General features: G+C 37.4%; 5 protein-coding genes across 5 annotated transcripts in view; 2 read left to right on the top strand and 3 right to left on the bottom strand.

Moving 5' to 3' along the window:
- The first annotated feature begins 5,750 nt into the window (after nucleotides 1–5,750).
- LOC141433496 (protein FAM32A-like) lies at nucleotides 5,751–6,733 on the top strand. Its single transcript, XM_074095550.1, has 2 exons — nucleotides 5,751–6,148; nucleotides 6,304–6,733. The coding sequence occupies exons 1-2, from the start codon at nucleotides 5,939–5,941 to the stop codon at nucleotides 6,424–6,426; spliced, it is 333 nt and encodes a 110-aa protein (XP_073951651.1). The 5' UTR covers nucleotides 5,751–5,938; the 3' UTR covers nucleotides 6,427–6,733.
- A 259-nt stretch (nucleotides 6,734–6,992) lies between these two features.
- Nucleotides 6,993–12,452, bottom strand: LOC141433495 (uncharacterized). The gene is made up of 9 exons (XM_074095549.1): nucleotides 12,200–12,452; nucleotides 12,003–12,117; nucleotides 11,674–11,908; nucleotides 10,762–10,978; nucleotides 9,647–9,840; nucleotides 9,142–9,302; nucleotides 8,926–9,030; nucleotides 8,348–8,821; nucleotides 6,993–8,229 (listed from the first exon to the last, which is right to left on the bottom strand). The coding sequence occupies exons 1-9, from the start codon at nucleotides 12,249–12,251 to the stop codon at nucleotides 7,938–7,940; spliced, it is 1,845 nt and encodes a 614-aa protein (XP_073951650.1). The 5' UTR covers nucleotides 12,252–12,452; the 3' UTR covers nucleotides 6,993–7,937.
- A 740-nt stretch (nucleotides 12,453–13,192) lies between these two features.
- On the top strand, nucleotides 13,193–14,876 carry LOC141433493 (transcription elongation factor 1 homolog). Its single transcript, XM_074095547.1, has 3 exons — nucleotides 13,193–13,455; nucleotides 13,573–13,689; nucleotides 13,771–14,876. The coding sequence occupies exons 2-3, from the start codon at nucleotides 13,574–13,576 to the stop codon at nucleotides 13,901–13,903; spliced, it is 249 nt and encodes an 82-aa protein (XP_073951648.1). The 5' UTR covers nucleotides 13,193–13,455; nucleotide 13,573; the 3' UTR covers nucleotides 13,904–14,876.
- Nucleotides 14,877–15,597: 721 nt separating this feature from the next.
- LOC141433492 (uncharacterized) lies at nucleotides 15,598–17,022 on the bottom strand. The gene has a single exon (XM_074095545.1). The coding sequence runs from the start codon at nucleotides 16,954–16,956 to the stop codon at nucleotides 16,159–16,161; it is 798 nt and encodes a 265-aa protein (XP_073951646.1). The 5' UTR covers nucleotides 16,957–17,022; the 3' UTR covers nucleotides 15,598–16,158.
- Nucleotides 17,023–17,140: 118 nt separating this feature from the next.
- LOC141433490 (vesicle-fusing ATPase 1-like) overlaps nucleotides 17,141–24,583 on the bottom strand; it is a 56,270-nt gene continuing 48,827 nt past the window's right edge. Inside the window, exons 7-16 of the mRNA XM_074095543.1 lie at nucleotides 24,263–24,405; nucleotides 23,512–23,711; nucleotides 22,968–23,100; nucleotides 22,200–22,402; nucleotides 21,620–21,808; nucleotides 19,588–19,720; nucleotides 18,875–19,032; nucleotides 18,321–18,505; nucleotides 17,774–17,932; nucleotides 17,141–17,281 (exon numbers count right to left, since the gene is read on the bottom strand). Coding sequence (XP_073951644.1) covers nucleotides 17,146–17,281; nucleotides 17,774–17,932; nucleotides 18,321–18,505; nucleotides 18,875–19,032; nucleotides 19,588–19,720; nucleotides 21,620–21,808; nucleotides 22,200–22,402; nucleotides 22,968–23,100; nucleotides 23,512–23,711; nucleotides 24,263–24,405 — 1,639 coding nt within the window. The 3' untranslated portion in view covers nucleotides 17,141–17,145. The remainder of the gene's footprint in view (nucleotides 17,282–17,773; nucleotides 17,933–18,320; nucleotides 18,506–18,874; nucleotides 19,033–19,587; nucleotides 19,721–21,619; nucleotides 21,809–22,199; nucleotides 22,403–22,967; nucleotides 23,101–23,511; nucleotides 23,712–24,262; nucleotides 24,406–24,583) is intronic.

The following is a 24,583-nucleotide window of genomic DNA, read 5'->3' as shown; positions in this document are numbered from 1 at the left end:
CTATTACTACAGAATAGGCCCTGGAGTTTTGCTGTCACTATTTCACCCACTCTTTCTTTGGTATTGGTATCCGATGGAGCTAAATCGATGAATTGACAGACAGATTCTAAGAAAAAAAAACAATGAATGCGGTTGAAGCTTTAAATGTAAGACGCATAATTACATAATATTGCATAACAATAACAAACAATAGCTACCAAGAGATAAGCCTGCCATGAAAAAATATTTAACATCCGTACACGAGACACAATACCGAAAAGGAAATTTAGATTAGCCGTAGCGATCCATTTCCCGACTTCCCTTTATGCTTTTAAAACAATGGATGTCAACATGTGGGTAGGTCCCTATTTATACCTTTGCATAAGCGCACCCGTTCGAAAGGCAAAATTGTAAAATCTCTTTTTGTTTCGCTCCATAACAAATCCATTGAGTGTCGGTGGCGGATCCACATAGGCGTGAAAAGATAACGTGTTTAAACAAAAGCTAAATTAGCTAATACTCGTAGTGCTGTTTGTATGGCGACGTAGACTTATATTCTTGAATTTGAAAATAACGGTAATTTTGCTATACTACAGAACAGCCATGTCAAACATGCCCCCGAATCAAGAAAACAGTCGAGCTAATGTTGCGTTTTTTACCAATGTGTTGCCAGTGATGACATTATGGATCCGAGACGTAGTGCTTCACCATACGCCTTATGAGTAGGCTCAGAGTTGCTCAGTGATAGAGTTATGGAGAGGGCTATGCTCGGAGTTTCGCTCTAAGGGCAGGACACGTAGCACGGAGAACAATAGGTATTATCACTACTCTGGTAAGAAGTCTGTTAAAAAGGGATATGATTTGAATTCGTGAATCGAATAAAGATGCAGTGATAAAAGATTTTACACGGGCCAAGTAAAAATCAATCTTGTATTAATCAGGCGCGGTCGCAGCCTGAAATTTTGGAGGGGGTCACTAATAATACATCGCGACAAGGAGAAAAAGGCTGTTTTTTTTATTTTGTAATTTTAAATAAGAAGATTTTTCAATTTGACGTGTAGGTACGATTTTGGGGGAGGTTTGTTCCCTGCGAGCGAACTTATTATTATTACCTAGTTGATTATTTTGTTTTCGTGACTTATATTCGATCTGTGAAAAGTTTACTCGCGCTAAAATGCAAACTCTGTAAATTGACAGATTTAAGAATCCTCAACCTTGCCACCGTGAGGGGCCTCGCAAGGCCACTGCCATAGATGTTATCTGGAAGAAACTCGATAAAATAGGGTAAGCTTATCATCAGCTGAACACGCGCCATAACCCCAGTTGTATACTTTATGGTTTGGGGGTCGCAAGACGCCGCATTGGTGGTGCAGTTACGCTGGTTAGTTTGCAAGACGACATTTATATGTTATAGGTAGGCGCGCTATATGAGGACCGAATTCTGCAAATAGTTTTGAAATAATCTCGCTCTATTGAGCTCAGCGTTATCCGCGCGGGATTCACACAGGACGCAATGTTAGGCCGCGAACTAGACGCCAGACGGGGAGAGCAACGATTTCTCTGTTCATTGCATGTGCTATCAGGCTACCACTGTGTAGCAAGCTTAGCGTCTCGGCCAGAGCAACATTATCGGCGGGAATGGATGAAATTATAAGAAACGCTGGAAACTTTTTTTATCGATAGGAATAAACTTCCTAATTAACAGAAAAAATAACAGATTTTTAAGTAGCATCAATTAATTTTAAGAAATGAAAGAGTTTTCTTTACCACCAAATTACGATAGTCCCGTTGGTTACGGGTTGTTCCATAGCCCAGAACAAAAAATTAAAAATGTGTCTGACTCGTTTGTTTTGACAGGTGACACTCTTTACCGGTACGGATAATACCAACATGGAAATACCGACCCTGTTTTTCATCTACACACCCATAGAAGCTCATGTCAGTTTCTATGGGCGTGTACATGAAAAACAGGGTCGTTATTTCCATGTCAATATTATTATTATTATTATTCGGCCCGGTAAAGAGTGTCACCTGTGAAAACAATCGAGTCAAAGGCACATAAATTCTTTTTTAATGTTTTTTTTTTCTGGACTATGGAACAACCCGTCACTGACCGGACTGTCGTAATTTGGCGGTAAAGAAAACTCTTTCATTTTTTAAATTAATTGATGCTGCTTAAAATTCTGATACTTTTTCTGTTAATTAAAAAGGTTATTCCTATTGATATAAAAAGTTTCAAGCGTTTCTAAATTTTTCAGACATTCCCCATTTACAAACAAGTAAATCCAACTACTGGAAATGGGTCGAATTTAACTTGCAAGATTTGATTACACACAGACAGACAGAGACAGAAAACGGGACCAGTGAAACTAAATAAAAGCTTGTAAAGACAGTTGTTTCTTTGGTGGGTATTTTACCTAGGAATGTGACAGACGCTCCGCGCTTTTAATTACCTAGTCAGCGACCTAGCACAACAAGGATCTAACAATTAAGTCGCACCTATCCATTTGAACCCTCTGGACCTTTTTTACACAAAATGTCATATAGTAACATAATATCGTGGTGCTTTACTTTAGGCCTTATAAATAGGCTCAGAGTTGCTCAGCGAGCTATGGACAGAGCATGCTTGGGGTTTCTCCACGGGACCGAATCAGAAATGAGGAGATACGTAGAAGAACAAGGGTCACCGATATAGCCAAGCGAATCAGCTCGTTGAAGTGGTAATGGGCGGGCCATATAGCACGGAAAACAGATGTCCGTTGGAGCCGAAAAGTTCTCGAGTGGAGGCCGCGGATCGGCAAGCTCAGCGTAGGACGTCCACCAACAAGATGGACGGATGACCTGGTTAAAGCCGCAGGTTTACGGTGGATGCAGGCCGCTGCCAACCGAAGCAACTGGAGTTCTGTGGGGGAGGCCTATGTCCAACAGTGGACATCCTACGGCTGAGATGATGATGATGATGATGATGATAAACATAATATCGCATCGCCTGGCAAGAGAAATCATTATAACATTTTACTGTGAGAATGTTCTGCGGTAAATCCGATTAGTTCAACATTATATCATCTGTGAGTACCTAGGTAGTGAAACCAGTAGCTGCCTACTTGATTTCACTAGTTCTTTGCTCACTCGAACAAAGCGATCTCATTACCGCCGTTTCACTTTACACTTCCTGCTCATTCGTGTGCAATCTGTAGTGCAAATCCGTTAATCTTATTTGGCGGTAGTCGGCTCGCACGTGGCGCCACGTGGCTTCAAATCGAACTAATCTCGGTGCCGTACGCGTCGCAGGGTAGCGCGCGTGCGCCGTCGCGATAACGCCAAGAAACGCCATTCATTCCCGCTCTTTTGTCGCGAACAATCACTTATTTATTTATGATATTTGCTGCTATTCAACCTGCCACCCTCGTGAGTTAATGCGCACTTCGCTAAGAGTTTGGTAAGGTTTGGTAGAATCATGTAGAATATAGGGCGTCTGTATCCTGTAGTCTGTGGCATTCTGGAGTTATTGTATTGCTGTAAGGGCTCATGGTTGACTAAGGTATAAATTCTATGGTAGTACAATTGAACGTAGTTATTTTGACTCTGTAATAGTTTCAATATTTCAATACAAACTTTTTTTGGTGGCGTTGGCGGTATTTTATTGAGCAGGCGCTAGAGGTAGTTTTGAGTGCAAATTTGAGGCCCGAATGCTACTAATGGAGTTGTGAGAACTGAGTCAAAGATACCTTAGTTCAAACTTTTTCAGGACGCGGCCCCCCTTGGTTTGAAAAATATTTGGCGAACCCCTGCCTACCTCCACTTACAGTTGTTCGTATTATCCTACGTTGATAATACCTACATAAAACATTGAATACCTAATCACACACAATAACGATGACCCACAGTTTGAAAAACACTGTCTTAGTTAATCTGAATCTTAATAATAATAATATCATGGGACACTGACACCAATTGACCTAGTCCCAAACTAAGCAAAACTTGTAGGTACCTAGTATGGATACTAGGCAACAGATAAACATACTTATATAGATAAATACATATTAACCATCCAGACCCGAGAACAAACATTCGTATTATTCATACAAATATCTGCCCCGACCGGAAATCAAACCCGGGACCTCAAGCTTCGTAGTCAGGTTCTCTAACCACTTGGTGTACCGGTCGCCTTACCAGTTAAGTTTGGGGTTTTCCCAGTTTCTTTTTTTGTTGTACTAGACTATACTTCGTTTTTTTTAGGATTAGAAATAAGGTAAACAATCTTGACTAGTCTTTTTATTGAAAAACGTTTTTAATAAAACGGTAACTATTACTTATGATACCAAAAGAATGTAAATGATCATATCCTTGCTTATAGTTACATATTTGCTGTGACTTATTTTACAAAAGTGTTTTTCAATAAAAAGACACGTCAAGATCGCTTACCTTCTTTCTAATGCTAAAAAAAATTAAGTGTAGTGTCTCAATGTTTCAAACTCACGGTTCAGATTTCCGATTGCTTTCGATCATAGGTATTTGTTTGATCTTTCACGCTAGAACGGCTAGATGGATTTGGTTTCATTCGGCACACATTATTAGTTTATAACCCGGAATAACACAGGATAGAATTTAATTTAAAAGATTTATTCATATATACTAGCTGTTAAAAATAAAAATATTATAAAATACGTTATATAGACCCATATTATATACAATACAAATACTCATTGTACCCAAATCAGTAGGTACCTACGAAATACAGGGTAGAGAATATAAATTAATGAATTAATCAATGATTTATTTTGAAAAACATTACAATCACAACAATATTACAGTATTTACAGAGCCTTTCTATGAAATATAGGTAACTCTATTGTCAATAGGCGGTCTTATTGCTCAAAAGCAATCTCTCCTTGAAAACCATTTTATTTTTTTATTCTATTCATTTACAGGACTACAGTGGTTTAATTTTTGCTAACAAAATGTGCTGCCAGCCTTGATTTTCAAATTTGTTTCAACCAATGTTTTTCAAATTTGCCGCCTTTTTCATTGCTTGCTTGTGGTAGCCAAACTCTATGACACGGCATGTAGACGATCTCCTTGGTCAGTAGTCTGCCAGTTGTCGGTAACAACTACCAATCTCCAACAAAATGCACAGTAATTTACAAAATAACTTGCAATAAATTGTAACAACAATAAACTAGAAAAAAAAAACATATCGGTCGTCCGTTCTGTCTGCCAAGCTTGGGGGTGACACTCTTTCCCGGCCCGGATAATACCGGGATGGAAATACCGACCTGGTTTTTCGTGTACTCGCCCATAAAAGCTCCTGTCAGTTTCTATAGGCGAGTACACAAAAAACAAGGCCGGTATTTCCATTTTCTTTTTTTTTACCAAACCCAAAACTCCAAAAAAAATACTGTCAACTTGACAACTGTTGCCAACGTAGGCAATTTGTCGCCAACTAGGCTCCTTGGGATGGAAATCGGCGACATAAAATTCTAAATGGCGACTGGTTGCCTTTTAGGCTACTTGAAGGACAAGGTCCTTGTAGTAGTTGAACGAAATAATCACAACACAAGCCAAAAGGCTTAAAGGTACAAATGCCAAAGCTTTTATACCTTCGATACTTTATGTGACAGATAGTTGTGTGTGATGCGATCTCTGTTTGTGTTGTCTGAATATTAACACACACATAAGACACATAAAATTTAACAATTAGTGGTGAAGCAGCCCCTTAGAATCCGAGTTGTTGGCAACACTTTGGCTCACTGGCAATTGACCCGTCAAACTTGTCTTGTGTCAAACGTCGACGTTCACTTCACAATTCACGTCGCTGCGCAAAAAACGAAACAATACTCGATTTGTTTGTTCTAAATAAGTTGTTCTCAAATAAATTTGCGTTATACCGTTATAGTATCAAAGTCACACCTAACTAAAGAATCCATCTCAGAAGGATTTTTTAATAATATTGTACAAAATGGGAGAAGAAGATGAGTATGCATGTGTAACCAAGTCCAAACTGAAGATCAAGACAGATTCAGGGATTAAAAAGAAAAAGAAGAAGAAGTCCCACAAAGATACTGATAAAGTAATTGAACAAGAAGTTAAAGAACAAATTAAGCAGCAAGTAGACACGGATAAGCGCACCAAGGCCGAAATTGCTTTCCAAAAGATGCAGGACAAAATGGTAAGATCTCGATTTATAGAAGTTATCATCGACATCATCGTATACGTAATAATACCGTTCATTTTGCTCAAGACGGGATTGGCTTCATTATGAGGCAAATTATCTGTATGTTGCGTTGTTTCTATAACAGTTTACTAATGGTTTTTTTTTTCCAGAAAAAACAGAGAATACTCCAAAAAGCTGAAATGACTCATAAACAACGCGTAGAGAAGTTCAATCAGCACCTTGATAGTCTCACGGAGCACTTTGATATACCTAAAGTATCTTGGACTAAGTAAAATGTGTGGTCTCATTTTTTTGTAATTATTTAAGAGTCATAATTGAACTGACATACAAAAAAAGACATTGCTCTTGCTTTGTAGAAGTAAAAAGTATTTTCAACAGATAATGCTAAACTTTGTGAGATGCCACTAACAAGTGCGTTGAAATGTCTTCAAAAGTGTGAGTAGCACTGGGTAAAAATCACAGAAACCAAATAAATGCCAAATGGGCAAGCCCATTTTGTAATCAAGATGCATCTCAATATTTCAAAGCTACCTTGACAGTGTTTGTTTTGATAATTATATTGTACTTTAAAATAGTAAAGCATGCATTTTTATTTCTTACACAGTTGGGATGTGGTAGATCTTACTTAACCCTTTATTATGTGGAACTAAAAAAAGTACAGTATTCTAAGTCTCATAGTAAAAACAAAAAGAGGCTTTTTGGCCCAGATCTGCATCTTAAGCTTACCATGTCACACCATGTATTGTCTTCAATATTCAATTCGAGTCAATTCTTGAAAGTACATTCAATATTCCAAAGAAGATAAATTTTGATGAAGAACAGGAAACTAAAATGCATATTTATTTTCTAAATATTTATTTAAAGCATGTCAAAAAAAGTTAAATATAAATAGCAACCTATTAAGTTAATTTGGACGGACTTGGCTGGAATAATGGATCATTATAATATAAATTCACAAAACATAAAACCAGTTATAAAAAAATATCTATGAAAACTAGTTATACCTTAGTATTTACATTTCACATAATCATTTCAATATCCTCGAGAGTTAAGGCACATAACTTTTTTCTATTACCCTAGTATTAGATCTATACAACAACATAAAAGAGATTTTGATATACGAGATTCCATTTAATTAACCTAATTATATTAGTCTCAGCTTTTATACACAAGTAACACATTTGTCTGCATTTTTTTAAACTTCCACTAGTTGCCAGATTTTGCTCACTGCTGCCAATGCACATGTGAGCATGAAAGACACAATGCCTGAATCAGATATAAGCGTTCAGTACCTGAGCGCCCGAACTTTGCTTGGGTTAAAACTCATACACACGTTTTCCCAGAAATTAGTCCAAGCTAGATCAAACCTAGATCAAATTGTTTGCCTCTAAAAACCTCCACATTTAGAGCAGTAAAAAGAATATACAAGAATTGCTTGTTTTAAGTTATTAATTAGATAGATAGTGGTTCATAGTAACAGCAGCATTATATTATTACAAGCCCACATGTGTATGGACACCACTTGGCAAAGTTTACTAAATGTATGAACTCACAAACGCAAATTAATATTACTGGTAGCTGCTTATCAGAGCTTTTGGTGAAATATCTCTGATACAAGATATCCTTAGAATATCCATATACAGATAAAGTATCATGCACATGTAATTTTTAATGGTGACAAAATTCATACTTATATAATTGTTGACTTAGTGCAAGTTTATAATTATATTTTTAAGTCATTGCTGAATACCACTACACATAACAGAGTTTAAGTCGCAAATTATTATAAAAGATAAATGAGAACTGCCAAAACAAAAGTTTTAAAGCTTAAAACTAACATGGGGGCATGATTGCCCTCGTATTTCCAAAATGAGTGAGTAAATTTGAAAATTTTGATGTTATTTTCCATATACGTCCATGGGTCGCTTCCATCGTCAAAGTGCATGGGACACTGATCGCGCTCCCTCTCGTACTCCTCCATTTCTACGGCGACAGCGGCGCCCTCTGTGTAATTCCATGAAGTCACATCTTGCTTGAGATCGCAATAAGGCCCCAGTGCTTGAGACATAAGTATCCTGAAAATTACAAAAATATTTAAATAGTTAAAATACTTCTATTAATTTCCACTGTATCTCGACTCCAATTAAAACCGTGAAACCATCACATTTTAAAATAAAGAAGCTGTATAATTACCTATTAAGATCAGCTCTCTGATATACCCAACATCTGTATTTGGAGAACGGATCTAATTCATCATAGGTAATAAGATAGGATTTCAGGTTCTCCTTCCAATATCCAATGCATTTCATCCTATAATCAGGGTCACTGTAAATATCCACTGGTCTTCCCAAATAATCCACAGACAGGCAATAATTTTCCTTTATTTGGATTGTTTTCTGATCAATATCGCATACAGAGAAGTCGCTGATATTTAGTTTACAATACAAGTTTGGACGGGGACTCAGTGTGACACCACCTATAATTCTTGTTTCAAATCTAACATCTCCTCGCTGTGTGAAGTTGAATTTTCCGGCGACAGGACAACGGATGGGTGACGGATCTTTTTTGAGGAATAGGTCGTAGCGCCATTGTTTTTTATTAGGAAACTGTACCCAAGAGCATACCGTGTGGAAGTTACTCTGAATCATAGCAAGACCTTTTCGGTATCTGAAAGAGATCACAGAGTTAAACTTGAAAAAAATAGAGAAACATGAGAAATACTGAACTCATTTCCTTTATATTACTTTTTTTATAGTTTTAAATTTAAATACCTTATTATATTATGATGCTGTGGCACAAAGTCAAAGCATACAAAATCTTTCTGACAACCATCAACTGTGAGGCGAGCCATCATCACTCTGCTATCACGCTGTTCCCTGTTTAACATAAAAAAAAAACTATATAACTTTGGTGATAAATAATAATCGATGAGACCATAAGTGAATGTTGATCATGCTATATTTGACCAAGTTTTCAAAGTAATTAACCTGCAAACATAAATTGTTCTTCTATATCTTTCCTCATCAGGATAATAGGTCTCAATTATGTGGGTTTCGTTTATAAACACATCTGCATCAATATTAGCAGTGTTGATCCATTGGCCAGAAAAGTTTTGAGGCAATCGACATCCAGGCTCCACAACTTCAGCCTAGAACAGAAAACATAAAATAATCGGCAAGAATGATTTGTTATATACATGTATTAGCTTTATCTTGAGGCCTGGCTGTCATGGAAGAATAATGAAATAGCTAGCTTATTATCCCATAACTATTTTGATAAATCTCTTTTTCATACGCTTCATGATCCTCAAGTAAGTCTCTGCATTGTCTGTAAATCTTATGATATTTTTTTTCTACATGAAAAAGGAGAAGTCCAAAAGAAGACATTGGAAATAGTAATACGTATTATAGAAAAAGACACCTTTCATTGGTTGTAAAATATTTGTAATAATCTTGTACCTACTCATTATTTTACTAATATATTTCTCATTACCTTGACAGGAGTAACTTTGTATCTTTCTGGAGACTTTTCTACTGTCTTCAAAGCACTACATTCGGGTGTGATTGATGCCCCAAGGTAAAGGTCATCATCTCTGTTTTTCAGGAAACAGCGATATCTTTCGTCCTTACGAGATTCCTTAGTGTTGGCAACGGCAAAGAAATGGTTTTTACCCACAAACCAATGCCCTGAAAATAGCAAACATTACATTATAAGAAATACTTGCCTTGCAATATTTTAACAGAAGTTCGCTTCACCTTAGCTCAAAGCATCAAACTTGAACACACAGCAGTAAAAAATAATTGTTTTTGCTTTGTGCAAGAAAACAAATGTATATTATCCTTTTAATATGCCCAAAAAAAAGAGAATTTAAATAACAAACTTATGTTGTTGTGACAGCCTTGGCCAGTGACCACCTATAATATTTGTACACATAAGTTCTCTTGTTTAGGGCACATTAAAAGGATAATTTACATATTTTTTCTTGCATGAAGCAAAAACAGTTATTTTTTACTGGCATGGTGTTCAAGTTCAATGTAAACTAACCAGAACCAATTAAAAAAAAAGTATTTTACATATTTTATTACAGGTTTAGTATTATTGCAGACCAGCATGCCATTTATTGTGTACTAGCTTTTGACTGCGGCTCCGCTCGCGTGGAATTCGGTTATCGCGCGCAGTTCCCTCGGGAACTGTGCATTTTTTCGGGATAAGAAGTAGCCTATGTCACTCTCGGGTCCATAAACTATCTCTATGCCAAAAATCGATGGACGAAAAAGACGGATAAACATACACACAAACACACACACTTTCGCATTTATAATATTATTATTAGTATATTATTAAATTAGTAATTAGTAATAGTAATTAGTAAATTAGTAATTAGTATATTAGTATTAGTAAATTAGTATTAGTAAATTAGTAATTAGTATTAGTAAATTAGTAATTAGTATATTAGTATGGATAAACTATGTAGGTATGTGTATTTACTAATAATTTGTAAATGTTATATACAATTTGGATGCACATATTTTGTTTTTTTTATAGGGTGTTAATACTTTTGGCGAAGGTTCTAGTTACATAATCAATAATATATTTAAATTTTTTACCCAAGCAACTGTACTCCACAACACCATCAAATGTTCCAGACATTCCTGGGCATTTACGATAAGTGATGTTAAACTTCTGATTAGTGATCAAGAACTGGGTTCCTGCAGTTTGGCATGACCTGATCTGTGCATCTGGATGGGTGCACTCTCCAGTGAAACGGTAACGGTTTTGATATCCAAATGTCCACACTCCTTCCAATGAGGAACGACAATTTACCTGTATAGGAAATAATAAGTGGATAAGTAAAAATAAACTTCAACTTCAACTTTTTTGTTTTTGGCAACCGGACGCTTTAGGTTAGCAACCACTACTGCCAATGACTCCTGACAGCAGCAAAAGTGTATGTTGTGTTTGACCAGTTTTTAAAAAACAGTTTCTAAACATTGGGTGCTGAGAAGTGCTTGTTGCGTACCTAAAATGGACATACACAGACATTGAGACAGTACAAAACATTAAGACAAAGTAAAAATAAATAAAATAACACTGAGAAATGCAGAATGTCCCAAAGAGGACAGATTTGGGCTAATAATCTATATGAATCTATATAAATAAATCATTAAATGTGTTGCTAAGCACAAAACTCGGGAATGGCTAGACCGATTTTGCTGATTCTTTTTTTGTTGTGTTCGTTATTGTCAGGAGGTTTTTATTGAAGAAAATTTAGAAAAATTACAACAGGGGCGAAGCCGCGGGAAACCGCTAGTATGTAATAAAATTGAAAAAAAAAAGAAAATTAGTTACAGATCTATTGAATAATGTTTTTCCAGCACATTTTGTCAGACAATTTTGTTTGTTTGTTTGTTTATCTTGCTTTCTCAATTAGCTTCAGTAATTCAGTAAGCTAGTAGACAAAATATGATGGGAAAACATTATTCACTGTATCTGTATCCAAATTTAAATAACAAACTTACCGGAATTGAATTTTCAGAAAACAGAGTCACTAGTTGCTGGTCTGGTCTCAACCCCCTGCAGACCCTTTCTACTGTAGGCTCCTCGTCCAGTGCTAAGTCCACACAAGGTGTCTCAATTTTCTCCAATACATTAACTGTTCGCACAATCAACTTGACACAGTAATAACAATTTGTGTACCGGAACACCATAGTGTAGTTCACATGATAATCAGCCTTTATGTTTTCACATACCCCTCTAAAAAATTAGACATTCAAGTTGTTAAATAAAAGTATGTACTAGTATATACTAGTAGCTAACCTACTGAAAACTAAGTGGAACTCAGTGTTACCTTCCAGTCATGTCGCTGGCATTGATATCCGTGATCGTTTGTTTCCCATTTTCGAAAGAGAACCATGTGTTTCGTAAAACAATCGGAATTGTACACTCAGAACACACTGATGCGACTGAAACAAGTTTAAAACATTTTACGTAGGGCGTCGCCTTTACCGATACAACGTTTATTTTATTGAATGTTGTGTTACTTACTCTCAAATAAAAATATTGGTATAATCACTTTAAGACATAAGTATGGACTCATTGTCACACATTTATTTCCATTAATCCATACAGAAAATAGTTTTAATATTTTAACCAACGACTCAGACTCATTACTTGGCTTGGCCCCTTGTCTACATAGGTACTTATACTCTTTGCCCCTTGTCAAAGAGTAGTATAATATACGGGGAAAGAGAGCCCTCTCTCGTCCTGTCTGTCATGTCTGTCTGTCTCGCTGTCTCGTTTGTTTGTTCGTTCCGTTTCATTCGAGTTTAGTTTGTCATGTCACAACGCAAAACAAACAAATTTCGACGGCTGAATGACAGCGCAAATAGTTCGAGATATTGTAATGTCAGCTTAAAACGCATCGCTTCGTTTATGTTTATTCGCTGTCTGGGATTCGAGACACATACTATTAAAACGCAACGCCACCCCCACGGACTTCATATAAATAAACAAGCGAAGCGAACCTAACATTTCCGTCAAACCTGCGTAACCAAAACCTAACACAAGCAATTTATTTATATTTTTTTATATCATGTCTGTGGCCAGGCCACGCCACGTCGTCCGACGCATGTTTTAGGTAGGTTTCTATAGGTTTCTATGTACATAGTATATCATATACTATATTACTATATATATTATATTACTATATTCTGTCTAAGTTATTCTGGGTCTGCATTGTCTGACCTATAAATAAATATAAATAGTATATGGCCCTTTACTACGAAGTGTAAAATTCGAACTTCGTGTCTTGCCGTCCCACTCACGTTTATATTACGAGAGTGAGAGGGACGGTACGATACGAAGTTCGATTAACGAATTTTGTAGTAGCCCGTCATTAGTACGCAGGGCTACTACGAAACTCGAAGTTCGTGGCGTGCGGTCCCTTTGACACTTACACAATTTAATACGAGAGCGAGAGGGACGGTACGATACGAACTTCGAGGGACGACACAAAATTTTGACAACTCCATCTATCATAAAATCAATTTGACTTTTGTTTGTCTGCTGTCTTGCCGTCTCTTGCTCTTGCTCTTGCCGTATTGTAATTTGTATTGTATGTATTGTGTTGCGTGGTGAGGTGGATTGTGCTTGAGAACAGAAAATCGTCTCTTAGAACTGCAGAAAGAAATTTCTATCAATTATTGTTTGTCTGTCCAGTTGGGACGAAAGTTGTGAAAAAAAAAAGAAACTTGATCTCAAGATACAAATTACCAGACATAAAAGAGTAAAAAGAACTGCAGGTAAGTTAAAAGTATTTAGGTAGTTAAAAAGCTAGTAAAATTGGAGCTGGCTCAGTAATAATGTTGTGCTGAAATAATGTAATGATGATCTCAATTAAGCTAATTTACTGTTTATAGTATGGGTCGTCGCAAATCGAAAAGAAAGCCACCAGCGAAGAGAAAAGCCATAGAACCTCTTGATCAACAATTCAACTGCCCGTTTTGCAATCATGAGAAATCCTGCGAAGTTAAAATGTACGTACTCAAAATAATGTAAAAAAACTAAATCCTTATTAAAAAAACAAATGTAGTGTTCAACATTGTCTGTATTTACAGGGATCGAGCGAGAAATACAGCTCGAATACAATGTCGTGTCTGCTTAGAAGACTTTCAGACAACTACTAATGTACTGTCTGAGCCCATAGATGTCTACAATGACTGGGTGGATGCCTGTGAAAGCGCCAATTAATTTTAGGTTATGATCTACATGAAATGTTTGTAATTTAGTTTCTTTGACATCTTGACAGATAAAATTGAGTGTAAATAAGTGAATTTTATACTTTTTCAGATCTAATTTACTTTTTCAATTATACTATCTAGGCATGATATTATCAGGTTTTAAAGTATAATTATATAGATCTATCTAGGCTGTGTAGCTATAACATAAACAATAACAATATCTATCGCATCTGAGTGGACTACAGATTGCTAAGTGCATAATTTTGAATTTTTAACATTTGAATGCCAAATGTACAAAATAAGCATGTACAAAACATGTATAAACTTTTGCACTTAGACCATCTAATGAGGACATATCATCTAATGGGTTTATACATGTTTTGTAAATGCTTATTTTGTACATTTGGCATTCAAATGTTACAAATTCAAATTTTGCACTTAGCAGTAATGTGGCAATTAAGTGCCCAAGACATTATATTAATTTAACCCATTTAAAAACCATTATAGCTCATAAGTCATGATCTGCATGCCATTATCTATCATCATTATGCTGAAAGTGGATTTGAACTTTCATTTGCATGTTGTACATTACATGCTGTAGTTCCATTAACTATATCAACTGTTGAAAGGAGAAATTGACTAAGCAAAATAGTTTTAAGATAGCGAGTTAAATTATATACATATTCGGAATCAGTTAGTTTTTGTTGTTTGAGCTGTCTCAAATTTTTCACATAAATGTTGCTTAGTAAATTTCTTCTTTCAACCATCAATATGGGTTGTAGGTACAACAACTCTTGACAACTCAAGGTGTTCAAAAGGTTAATTTTTTTTTAGTTTAGCTGTGAATGTAAATCACTAGCTTTCTTTTTCATCAAAATTGTATTGTATTAAATGTGTGCTGAGCATGCCATACTGACTTATAAGCCATTGGACTGATACTTCAAGGTATATAATGTATTGAGTAATAAAAAATGTAAAGTTTATCAATCACTTTATTTTTCAACAGTCATTTGGTAATTCCATAATTATAATTCATTACACTGTAATACATTAAAGCACTACGGAGTTACATCCTAAAAGCATGATTTCAACTTCAACATAGTTTATTTATAATGGAATTCCTTTAGTAAGTACATTGAGTATATAAACTTCATTTTGAGATTATTCCTTAAATGAATGTGTAGTAATTTTAAAAATCACGTTACATAATCAATGATAATGATAATTACATAATTAGGTCCATATTAACACAATTTTGTTAGTAAAACTTATTATAACATACCTTATAAATCAATAAATTAGTGTCTTTAAAAGTTCATAATTTATAATTGATTTTTAATGTTATATTTTACTGCTTAGTAAAAATGAGTGCTCTGGCAGTCTGAACAATCTACAGTGAAACTGTTTGATAGTCTACCTTTAAATATTTATTTGTTTACTAACTTGTACTTGTGTCTAATTCATTATTATTATTCAAGTTAATAAAAGCTTTAGAGGTACTACCCTCCACATTACAATGCTCGAATTGCTTTAATAATACTATTCAATATACTTTATCAAATTGACAACATCATTCTTAAATAGCTACACGTCAAAGTACACTGATCAAAATATTCTATTACAATAAAACATAACGGGACAGCCTTGGCTGAATCACAATTTCAACAATAAACTGAAATAAATAAATATTGCTCTTTAACCAATATAATACATTAGAAACTCAGCTATTGCCTAGCATAAATATTAAGCTATAACACAACTTACAACCCTGGGATATCTGTAACCATGTCATGAATCTCTTATATTTAAGTAACTTCTACTTTACGGAATGCCTAGTGTTATTTACACAGACCTAGAGAAGAGGTAATTAAATAACGTCGTAACTTACAAAGTGTCATGACATGGTCACGCGAGCTGCATACCACCAAACTCCCTCTGTGCAGAAGCCGTGTAAAGGTTCAGGTGTCAGAATAACTCACAACAAACACTAACTTACCCAAGTACAAAAACAGGATGGAGTGTGATAAGTTCACTGACAAGTCGAGGTTCCCCACCTGCCCCTAAACCTATCTACAACAAAAGATCCTCTAACACGGCATCCTCTTTTTATAAACTTTTATACTCTCAAAATTCAACATAAAATATCTTCGATAAATATTAAACAGCGACATGTTTATATTACACGTAAACATGCTGGTGTGGAAGCATCATAAAATTTCAGTGTAAATAGCTTGAGAAAGAGTAAACATGGATTAAATATACGTTTTAGAACTTGCCCAAGTCTACAAAGGAATCGTATTGTAGGTCTGAACTGTCGCAGAACGTTGGGTCGTCGTCGGACAAAGTCGCGGCGCTAGGTAGCGGGGTCAGAAGCTGCACTCGCGAGCCTTCGCCCTCGCACACCGCCGTGCTGTCCGAACTCCCACTATTGCTATCTATGTACTCAAACAGCTTGTTTCTCTCATCATCAATGATACTGGAAATATCTGATATCTCTAATGTACTCGGAATTGTTGATGCGGTTTCTAGGTTTATAGCGTCAAATGATTGAGAGAGCAAAGCATCGTCGCATGAAGATACGGGGACAGTTTCTATAGAATTCGGGTAATGAGATGTGCTAGCGTCTTCGGTGAATCGACCGGAGTCGCCCATTTCGGACACTAAAAGAGACAAGCTGACGTCCTCGATTGGAAATGTAACGCTTTCGCTTAGCGCTTGCGTATCCATATCATGGACGTTGGACTGCGGACTATCAGGCTTGGGAATGTCGTTGCTAACAGCGTTTTCTTTTAATGAAACCGAATTGTCATCAGAAAAGTCACCTTCCGCGTTAAGCGTAACGGAATCATCGTCGCCCCCCTCTTGTAAATGCTCCAAGTCGTCGACGCATTTGGTAGAGTCGTCGCTACTATCGGAGACGATCAGTTCCATGCTCTTATCGAGTATGCAGTCGGTGCAAGCGGACATTTCGTCTTCAAAGACGATCTCGACGCTTCTTATTCTCATGAGTGGCATTTTGGCCGGGGATAGTTCGTTGCCTTTGGCCGTTCTGCCTTTTTTCATGGATTCCACTAGGGAATCAGAGCATTCGCTGATTTCGTCGTAATCTATCTCATAACTTCTTAGGTCGGAGTTACAGGGGGTGCATTCAGATGCTTTTCCGTTGCTTTTTTGTGTGGTGTGCTTGGTGCGTTGGTCGGGTGAGGGCGTGCGCGTGGTATGCGTGTGTAACCCCTAAGGTTGCAATGATCCTTATTGTATGGTGGTGCCGAGATCGAGGCCTCCCTCCTCTTGCATCTTGGTTAGGAACTTGAACACTCTGTTCTCCGCTTCCGTCTGTTTCACCATGTCGACTAGCGCTAGCAGCTTCTTGATTCCGATAAAGATCCTGTTGAAAATAAATACACGTTATAAGCAGGTACATGATTTAGTGGCGTAATCGAAGACTAAGACAAAGTATCCATGTTCGAAAGAGATCCATCTTTCTTTTTACTGAAAGTAAACTAATGAGCGCTCGAGCTACAAGCTGCGGGAGCAGTCAACGCTCTCCTGAAGTAGCTTTACTCGGATGACTACCGAATATAGCTAGCTGCACGACAACAATTGGTTGCCAAGTCCTTCCCACTTTTGACTAACACGGTTTCCACCGCGAATGGAGCGGACTTATTAATGACTTAGTTCTTAGTTCAACTTACATCGATCAACTTTATAATAGGTTCGTGTAAGTACCTACTTTCATGCAGCCGATCGTTGTACGTTAAACAGAGTCTTAAGGAGTCCGCTCCACCCGCGGTGTAAATTGGGATTTTTTCTATGCTCAAGTGACGATTTATTCGTGTCAAGCGTTGACAAGGCCCCAGACTGTGATAGATATACTCGCCTCGCGCCGCGCAAGTCGTGCTGAATCTTCTGCAGGTCCCGCTTAGAGAAGGCGTCGCTCTCTTCTAACACGGCGAGAACGTGCTCCGGCTGAGACAGGTTGGGCACGTGCAATACGCCGGTGAAGGCCGACACGATTTCCATGTCTTCAAGGACTTGTCTGTGGGAAAGCGTTGAATAAGATATCGTGTGGAAAACGTTTGAAAATGTTGCTTATTTTCTTATGGAAGCCTAAAATTATGGGATATTTTTAATCCTGTCATATACATCCGAAAATTGCTCCGATTTGAAAAAGCATGTATTTCAGAATCAGTACTTTTTCCGGTTCGCATTCATTGGCGTTGATTTAATAAAATTAATATCTTTCTGCGACAAAAGAGGAGAATTAATTTTGTTATTTTACATTAAATAAGTAACTTGCAATGTTTTATTTGTGAAAAAGTAACTAGAATTTGACATGGTCCCCCCTGACTACTACTAATAAAATAATATAAACTAATAATACTGGATCTGCCCTTGCTCGCAATTGATTGGTTTTCTCCACTCACCTCCGACTGCTAGTGCACAGTATGAGCAGTTTCCTGCCCTTGGGCGGTTGCTTCTTCAGCAGCACAAGCAATGCCTGCAGCGTCAAGTTGGAGTACCGCGGCCCGATGGGCCCGTAATCCAACAGTCGCTCGATGTTGTCCACGAGGATACACGACAAACTCGAACGGTAAGCGTCGTCGAAATACTGGAATACAATGAATCATATTTATTATCATCGTGATATCAGCTGTAGAACATCCACTGTCGGCCATAGGCCTCCCTATATACCTCCAGTTGCTTCGGTTGCAAGCAGCCACCGCGAACATACGGTTAAGTAATTTATAATTTCCATTATCTTTAAGCTAACACCTTTCTTGTTGTGATTCCTTTGTTTTAAGAACATTTTATAGCTAAACTCAAGTTTTGTATCCTAATTAAGCCTGTTATTACCAAATTTAATTGTATTGTATAATTTTAAACACAGTTTTTAAGTAAATTTCCCTAAGATACTAGTAGCCTAACTCTTTAAATGTTAATCAATTCTAATTTGCTTTTCTGTGCCAATTCAACATACCTTCCTGATCTGCAGACACTTGGAGGTTTCAGTGAACCCGACCATGTCTTCGGGCGAGCACACCTTGACGAATGGGAAGTCTGACATCTTAGCCAGCTGGGCGGCTAGGGCCGTCTTGCCACTGTTGGGCGGCCCTTCCAATAACACTGATACAAGCCCTGGAATTATCAAAGTCTTTAGCACAATAATATGAGTAAGAACTTTATTTCAGGGGTCCTTTGCCTTAATGGACCTGGATGGACTAGTTTTAAAAATATAAAATTACTGATGCTGAGATACAACAACAAAAACATCAGGAAAACATCGTGAGGAAACCTGCACAAACCTGCGAAGCAATTCAATGGTGCGTGTGAAGTCCTCAATCCGCACTGGGTCCGCGTGGGAACTATGGCCCATGCCCTCTTGTTCTGAGAGAAGGCCTGTACCCAGCAGTGGGACGTATATAGGCTGGGATGATGATGATGATGAGATACAAGTAGAAGGAGAAATAAAAGGAAATAGCTAGAGTATTATGCAGAAGAAAAATGAAAAATATAAAATGGAAAGTGTAACTAGTTTAGTCGGGGAAGAAAAAATATTAGGTAAGAATGGAATCTTAAGTAATTTAGAAGAAAATTGTTAACAAAAAAAACAATATCATCCTTTTTTCGCATTGGCTTTCGACTTAAAAGCTATTAAAACTTTTGCTTGTGTTCAGAAATCAATTTACTTACCGCTAGCCTCAGTAGCACGCGCCTGCTGTATGTACAGTTGTCCGTCTTCGAAGATGGACGCCACCGGAGCACCCCAGTTGATGACGCCTCGCGCTAGGAAGTGCTCTAACGCCTCCGCTGCTGTACCAAAGGCCTATGGAAAATAATATAAAGCACAGTTGCAATAAGTCCGGCTTTCCCTGGATTTATACATCCAGGTGAGGTTTGAAAAGAAAGCGTAATTTATGTCCACATAAAACTCGATCTATTAGTAATTTGCAATATATTAATGGCCACTTGGAGAATTAATAACATTTAATGCAAACATTCAGACTTTTGAAGTTTGTCTGAAGTCGAGGTTTTTTAATGGCAACTGTGGCAACTCCTAGTTGGAGATACTTAACATAAACTCTGCAACACAACTATTCAAAATTAACTGGAAATAACAATAATGCAAAAATTATCAATTCCGAATATCACAACTCAAAATCTTATAGACCCGGAGATGGTGACACAAAATATTAGATCATTTGTACCAGTATGGCGGCTCTTCAGGGGTCTAATTACGGAATGACAAAAAAGAAAATGATGGCCATAGCGCTCGCTGGTACCGGCGGCCCAACCGCGTGGGCGTTAATCGAACGTGTCGGATAAATAACGAGTGTCGAACGATTTGTTTCACAAAAATGCTTGTATTTTCCGATAGTCGATAAAAAAAGAAGTAGGTAGTAGCATAATGCCATACTTATCCGGTGTGACTTACAGCCCGCCATACCGACGCGAATACATTAATTAAAAAAAAAAAAAAACAATTCAACCATTTGTTCCAGGCTAATTTTTGCATAGCTAACCATCGTCAAGTAGCCATTCACGAAATACACCATGCCATACTTTTCTGGCGGTTCCAAATGGCCGCCATACCACCGGAAAGGAGTTTTTTTTTTCGCAATACGATTTGTACCAGCATTGCATTTGGATTTTTGGAAAGTATTTGATAAAATGTGACCGTTATTATATTGCCCATACTTCTAGTAGGGGGAAGAAGTGCTGCCATACTTGAAAAACTTATTTATTCGACACGTTTTGAAAATGCGACTAAAATACGTAAACATTTTTTACATCACTGAATCATTGTATTCTGTTCGTTTAGATGTAATTCTATAGATAGAAAAAATATTCCAGAATGTAACCATGGGGCGGACGACTGTCGGACTTAAGACGATAATAAAAAAAAAATTGACGATTTGTACCAGTATGGCATTTTGATTTTTGGAAAAGATATGATACAATGTGACCCTTATTATATTTGCCATACTTCTAGTAGACGGAAAAAGTGGCGCCATACTTACGCCAAATCTTAGAATTTTGAAAAAATTCGCCACCTCCCACAGGTATGGCATTATCAGACCTCTATTTATGATCATACACTGAACTGTTAAAAAAAAAATAGGCTGGTACAAATCGTTTTGAAAAAAAAAATTTTTACTCCTTGCGGTATGGCGGCCATTGGGAACCGTCGGAAAAGTATGGCAAGCAGATTTCCGTGAATGGCTACTCGACGATGATTAGCTGCGCAAAAATTAGCCTGGTACAAATGGTTGAATTGTTTTTTTTTTTAATTATTGTATTCGCGTTGGTATGGCGGGCTTGTAAGTCACATCGGAGAAGTATGGCATTACGCTACCGCCTACATCTTTTTTTATCGACTATCGGAAAATACAAGCATTTTTGTGGAACAAATCGTTCTATATCTGACACGTTCGATTAACGCCCACGCGATTGGGCCGCCGGTCTAACATTTTGTGTCACCATCTCCGGGTCTATTAGTGCCAGTAAACATTTTACAAAAAAACTGAAAAATCGGAATTTCTCGATAACGATTAGGCTTTCACTAAGGACATTTTTCTATGTTTATAGATGACCTGCCCTCCTATCTCCTCCTTAAGTTTGTCGTTCTACTTACGAGACACCCGTATAACGTTAACAGCTAAAGAATAATGTATTGTTTGCATAGGACCGTACATTGCTGTAACAAAATCAACTGGTGACTTACCGGTTTGATATCATTCTCCAATGCGTGGAGAAAGTCGCCTCGCTCCACCATCAGCTTCTCCATAGCCTCAGGGTCCACCTCGACTTTGCTGGAAGCCTTGATGAGTCGGTTCATAGCCGTGGACTGCGCTGCCCTCACTAAACCTTCCAGCTCAGCACCGGAAAAGTTCTTTGTCATTGCTGCTAGTTCCTGTGAAGGCAGTGTCAAGCTTCAGATAAAATAACAAAAATGGACCAGTGCAAGTCAAACTAGCATGAAGAAGTTATGGAAGACAAAATATTTTAGTAATTGTATTCTCCACATTTTTGCATCACACATTTCTTATGTGTTTTCCCTTTTTAATATACAGGTAAATAATATTTTAATACATATTTGTTTCATTCAGAAAGCAAGTTTTTTCGGGACAGTCAATGTAAGTTTATTTTATCAAATAACTACCATTGTTCTGATATGAATGGTTTTTAAATTACATATTATATTAGCTAGAAATCAGAAGAAAGCCGAGGTCGCATGCCAATCTTAAAAAGTACAAAAACATAATCAATTCAAAGTATTAATCGGAATTAAAATAATATCTTACCTTATTATCTACATCGTGAGCGATCTTCTTGTACTCCCGCATGCGCTTGGTATGGATATTCAAGATTTGGACTCGCCCCTTCTCGTCGGGCAAGCCTATTTCCATCTGCACCTCTAGACGGCCCGGCCGCATCAGCGCCTCGTCAATCATGTCCCGACGATTCGTCATACCGATCACGAGGATATTGTTTAGCTGATCCACACCTAAGAGTTAGGAGAACATTTTCAAACCCAATAAACATTGTGTGTAAGGGAAATTAGTGATGAAGATGAGGCTAAAATTAAAAACATAAAAAAAAACAAAGTTGATTATTTTAGTAAAAGGAAACGTGGGAAACAGTTACGTAAGTAATCTTTTGTATTTTCCCTGATTGGCTGACGAAGGATCAAATTTCAGTGGCTACTTTACTTGATAATTTATGCTCATTGTTCTCTTCATGATCAAAAATGTCTAGAGACCAACCCTAACCAGGTAGTCAGCAGCAGAAGTGGATGAGCGGTTACAGTGCTCTCAAAATGATATACACACAACTCTACTGCCAAGGTAATAAGAGTGTTTAAATCATTTTGAGTACCACAACTGCTTATCTACTTCGGCTGCGGACTGTACTAAGATAAACCCATTTGATGGGTGTATATTAAGATATCAACACTAATTAAAATTCCGTTGAATCAGTGACTAACCCTAGCAAAGTATCATAAACTTTAGTTTTAAACTCATAGTTAACATCACAACATAGAAAATTTTAATCGAAAGCAAATCTCTTACCGTCAATCTTTGAAAGCAACTGATTGACAACAGTGTCGTGCACTCCCGAATTTCCACCGACTGACCCTCTGGCCTTGCAAATAGCGTCGATCTCATCAAATATAATGATGTGAAGACCGCTGTTGGGACCAGCCTGGAAGTAAACGTTTCATTCGATAACTTTCAATCAATAACCTAATCCATAATTTACATTTTGAACACAAGCTTTTTTGCTGATTGTACTTTTGGTTGACTGTACTTGAATTGTCATAGAATTTACACGTGTATGCACTTAGTGGCGGACTGACAATGGGGAGGAAAGGGCAAGTTCTCTTAATCAAGTCTGGATCGATACTAAAAAAATATTTAGTAATTACATCAGCTTTTAAGGGTGTGGGGGAGCTCATTCATCTATGTTTCCCTAGGCCCGAAATTGGCTTATTCCGCTACTGATGCATAATAACTGGATCAAATTCAACTCGCTAGATTTGATTACAGTCACCAGGACAGATGAAATGAAATAAAAGCTTGTCAATACAGGATCAAATGTTGTGGACAATTATACCCTTTTTTCTTCCTCTTCGGCGTCAGCGAACAGTCTGCGAATGTTGGCCTCGCTCTCGCCGACATATTTGTCCAAGATTTGAGGGCCGTTGACAATCTTGGGTTCGCGAGCGTTCAACATTTTACCGATCTGCCGAGCCATGAGGGTTTTACCCGTACCAGGTGGACCGTACAGCAGGATACCCTTCACGTGCTTACAACCTGTATACAATCATTATACATTATATACCTTGGCTGTGTTTTCTGTACTGCTTACTATGTGTTGGTGTGCAATAAAGTTATTGTATTGTATTGTATTCATACATTAGTACTTTTAATAGATGCCCACATAAAAGTGTAGAAAACGAAATGATAGTGGAACTATTTCCGTATGTTGCTCTATTGAAGTATTTTTCGTCAAAAATGTGCGAGTAACGTAAATCGTTTGTGGCGCAGAATAAGGTCGTTCTAATTCTGCGACAACTTTCGGATTATCTCTATATAAAGTGAACTATTTACCTTCAACATGTAAAGGTGCTTCACCGAGGCCAAAAGTTCACGACTTTGGGGCCATTCTAGTCTCAATAGATATCAACATTTGATTCTAATCAATTTGAACCTAATGTCAATCAAGAAAAGTTCATATTTACTTTGAATTTTGTGTCTTAAATTATGGCTATGACTTATTACTTCAGTGGATGCTGTGGGGCTCAGCATCCTCTGAAATCTGGCCTGGATCATCGATTAGATTGCTTTATACAGCAATATCTTACCCAACTGTTCAACTACTTCTGGCGGGAATACGCGGGAAGCGAACGCTCGGCGGAAGATTGCGTTGAATTCGTTGTCCAGACCACCAATACCCATCTTGCCGAAGTCCCAGTCAGGGTTGATAATGGATTGACGCGGCTGCTTGCTGTTGGATTTTATTAGTGTTAGCCGATTTCCTTACTGGTACTGCGAGTCATTGACTTCTGACCCAACATCGAACCACGTGTTGCCGAAATTACACGACCAAATTTTGACATGATTACGCCTGCCTGCAATGCTGTTTCAATTACCAGCAACACCTTTGCCGAAATTACGTAACATTT

The sequence above is a fragment of the Choristoneura fumiferana genome, chromosome 12 (assembly GCF_025370935.1).
Source record: "Choristoneura fumiferana chromosome 12, NRCan_CFum_1, whole genome shotgun sequence".
Classification (NCBI taxonomy): domain Eukaryota; kingdom Metazoa; phylum Arthropoda; class Insecta; order Lepidoptera; family Tortricidae; genus Choristoneura; species Choristoneura fumiferana.
The sequence above is the reverse complement of the archived record's forward strand: the minus strand, read 5'-3'. Positions and strand labels throughout refer to the sequence as shown.

Coding starts and splice junctions, on each gene's coding strand:
- LOC141433496 (XM_074095550.1), top strand. CDS start 5,939: ATGGGAGAAGAAGATGAGTATGCATGTGTAACCAAGTCCAAACTGAAG. Junction 6,149..6,303: donor AAAAGATGCAGGACAAAATG/GTAAGATCTCGA, acceptor TTTTTTTTCCAG/AAAAAACAGAGAATACTCCA.
- LOC141433495 (XM_074095549.1), bottom strand. CDS start 12,251: ATGAGTCCATACTTATGTCTTAAAGTGATTATACCAATATTTTTATTT. Junction 11,909..12,002: donor GCCAGCGACATGACTGGAAG/GTAACACTGAGT, acceptor CTAATTTTTTAG/AGGGGTATGTGAAAACATAA. Junction 9,303..9,646: donor ACAAAGTTACTCCTGTCAAG/GTAATGAGAAAT, acceptor TTTCTGTTCTAG/GCTGAAGTTGTGGAGCCTGG.
- LOC141433493 (XM_074095547.1), top strand. CDS start 13,574: ATGGGTCGTCGCAAATCGAAAAGAAAGCCACCAGCGAAGAGAAAAGCC. Junction 13,690..13,770: donor AAATCCTGCGAAGTTAAAAT/GTACGTACTCAA, acceptor CTGTATTTACAG/GGATCGAGCGAGAAATACAG.
- LOC141433492 (XM_074095545.1), bottom strand. CDS start 16,956: ATGAAAAAAGGCAGAACGGCCAAAGGCAACGAACTATCCCCGGCCAAA.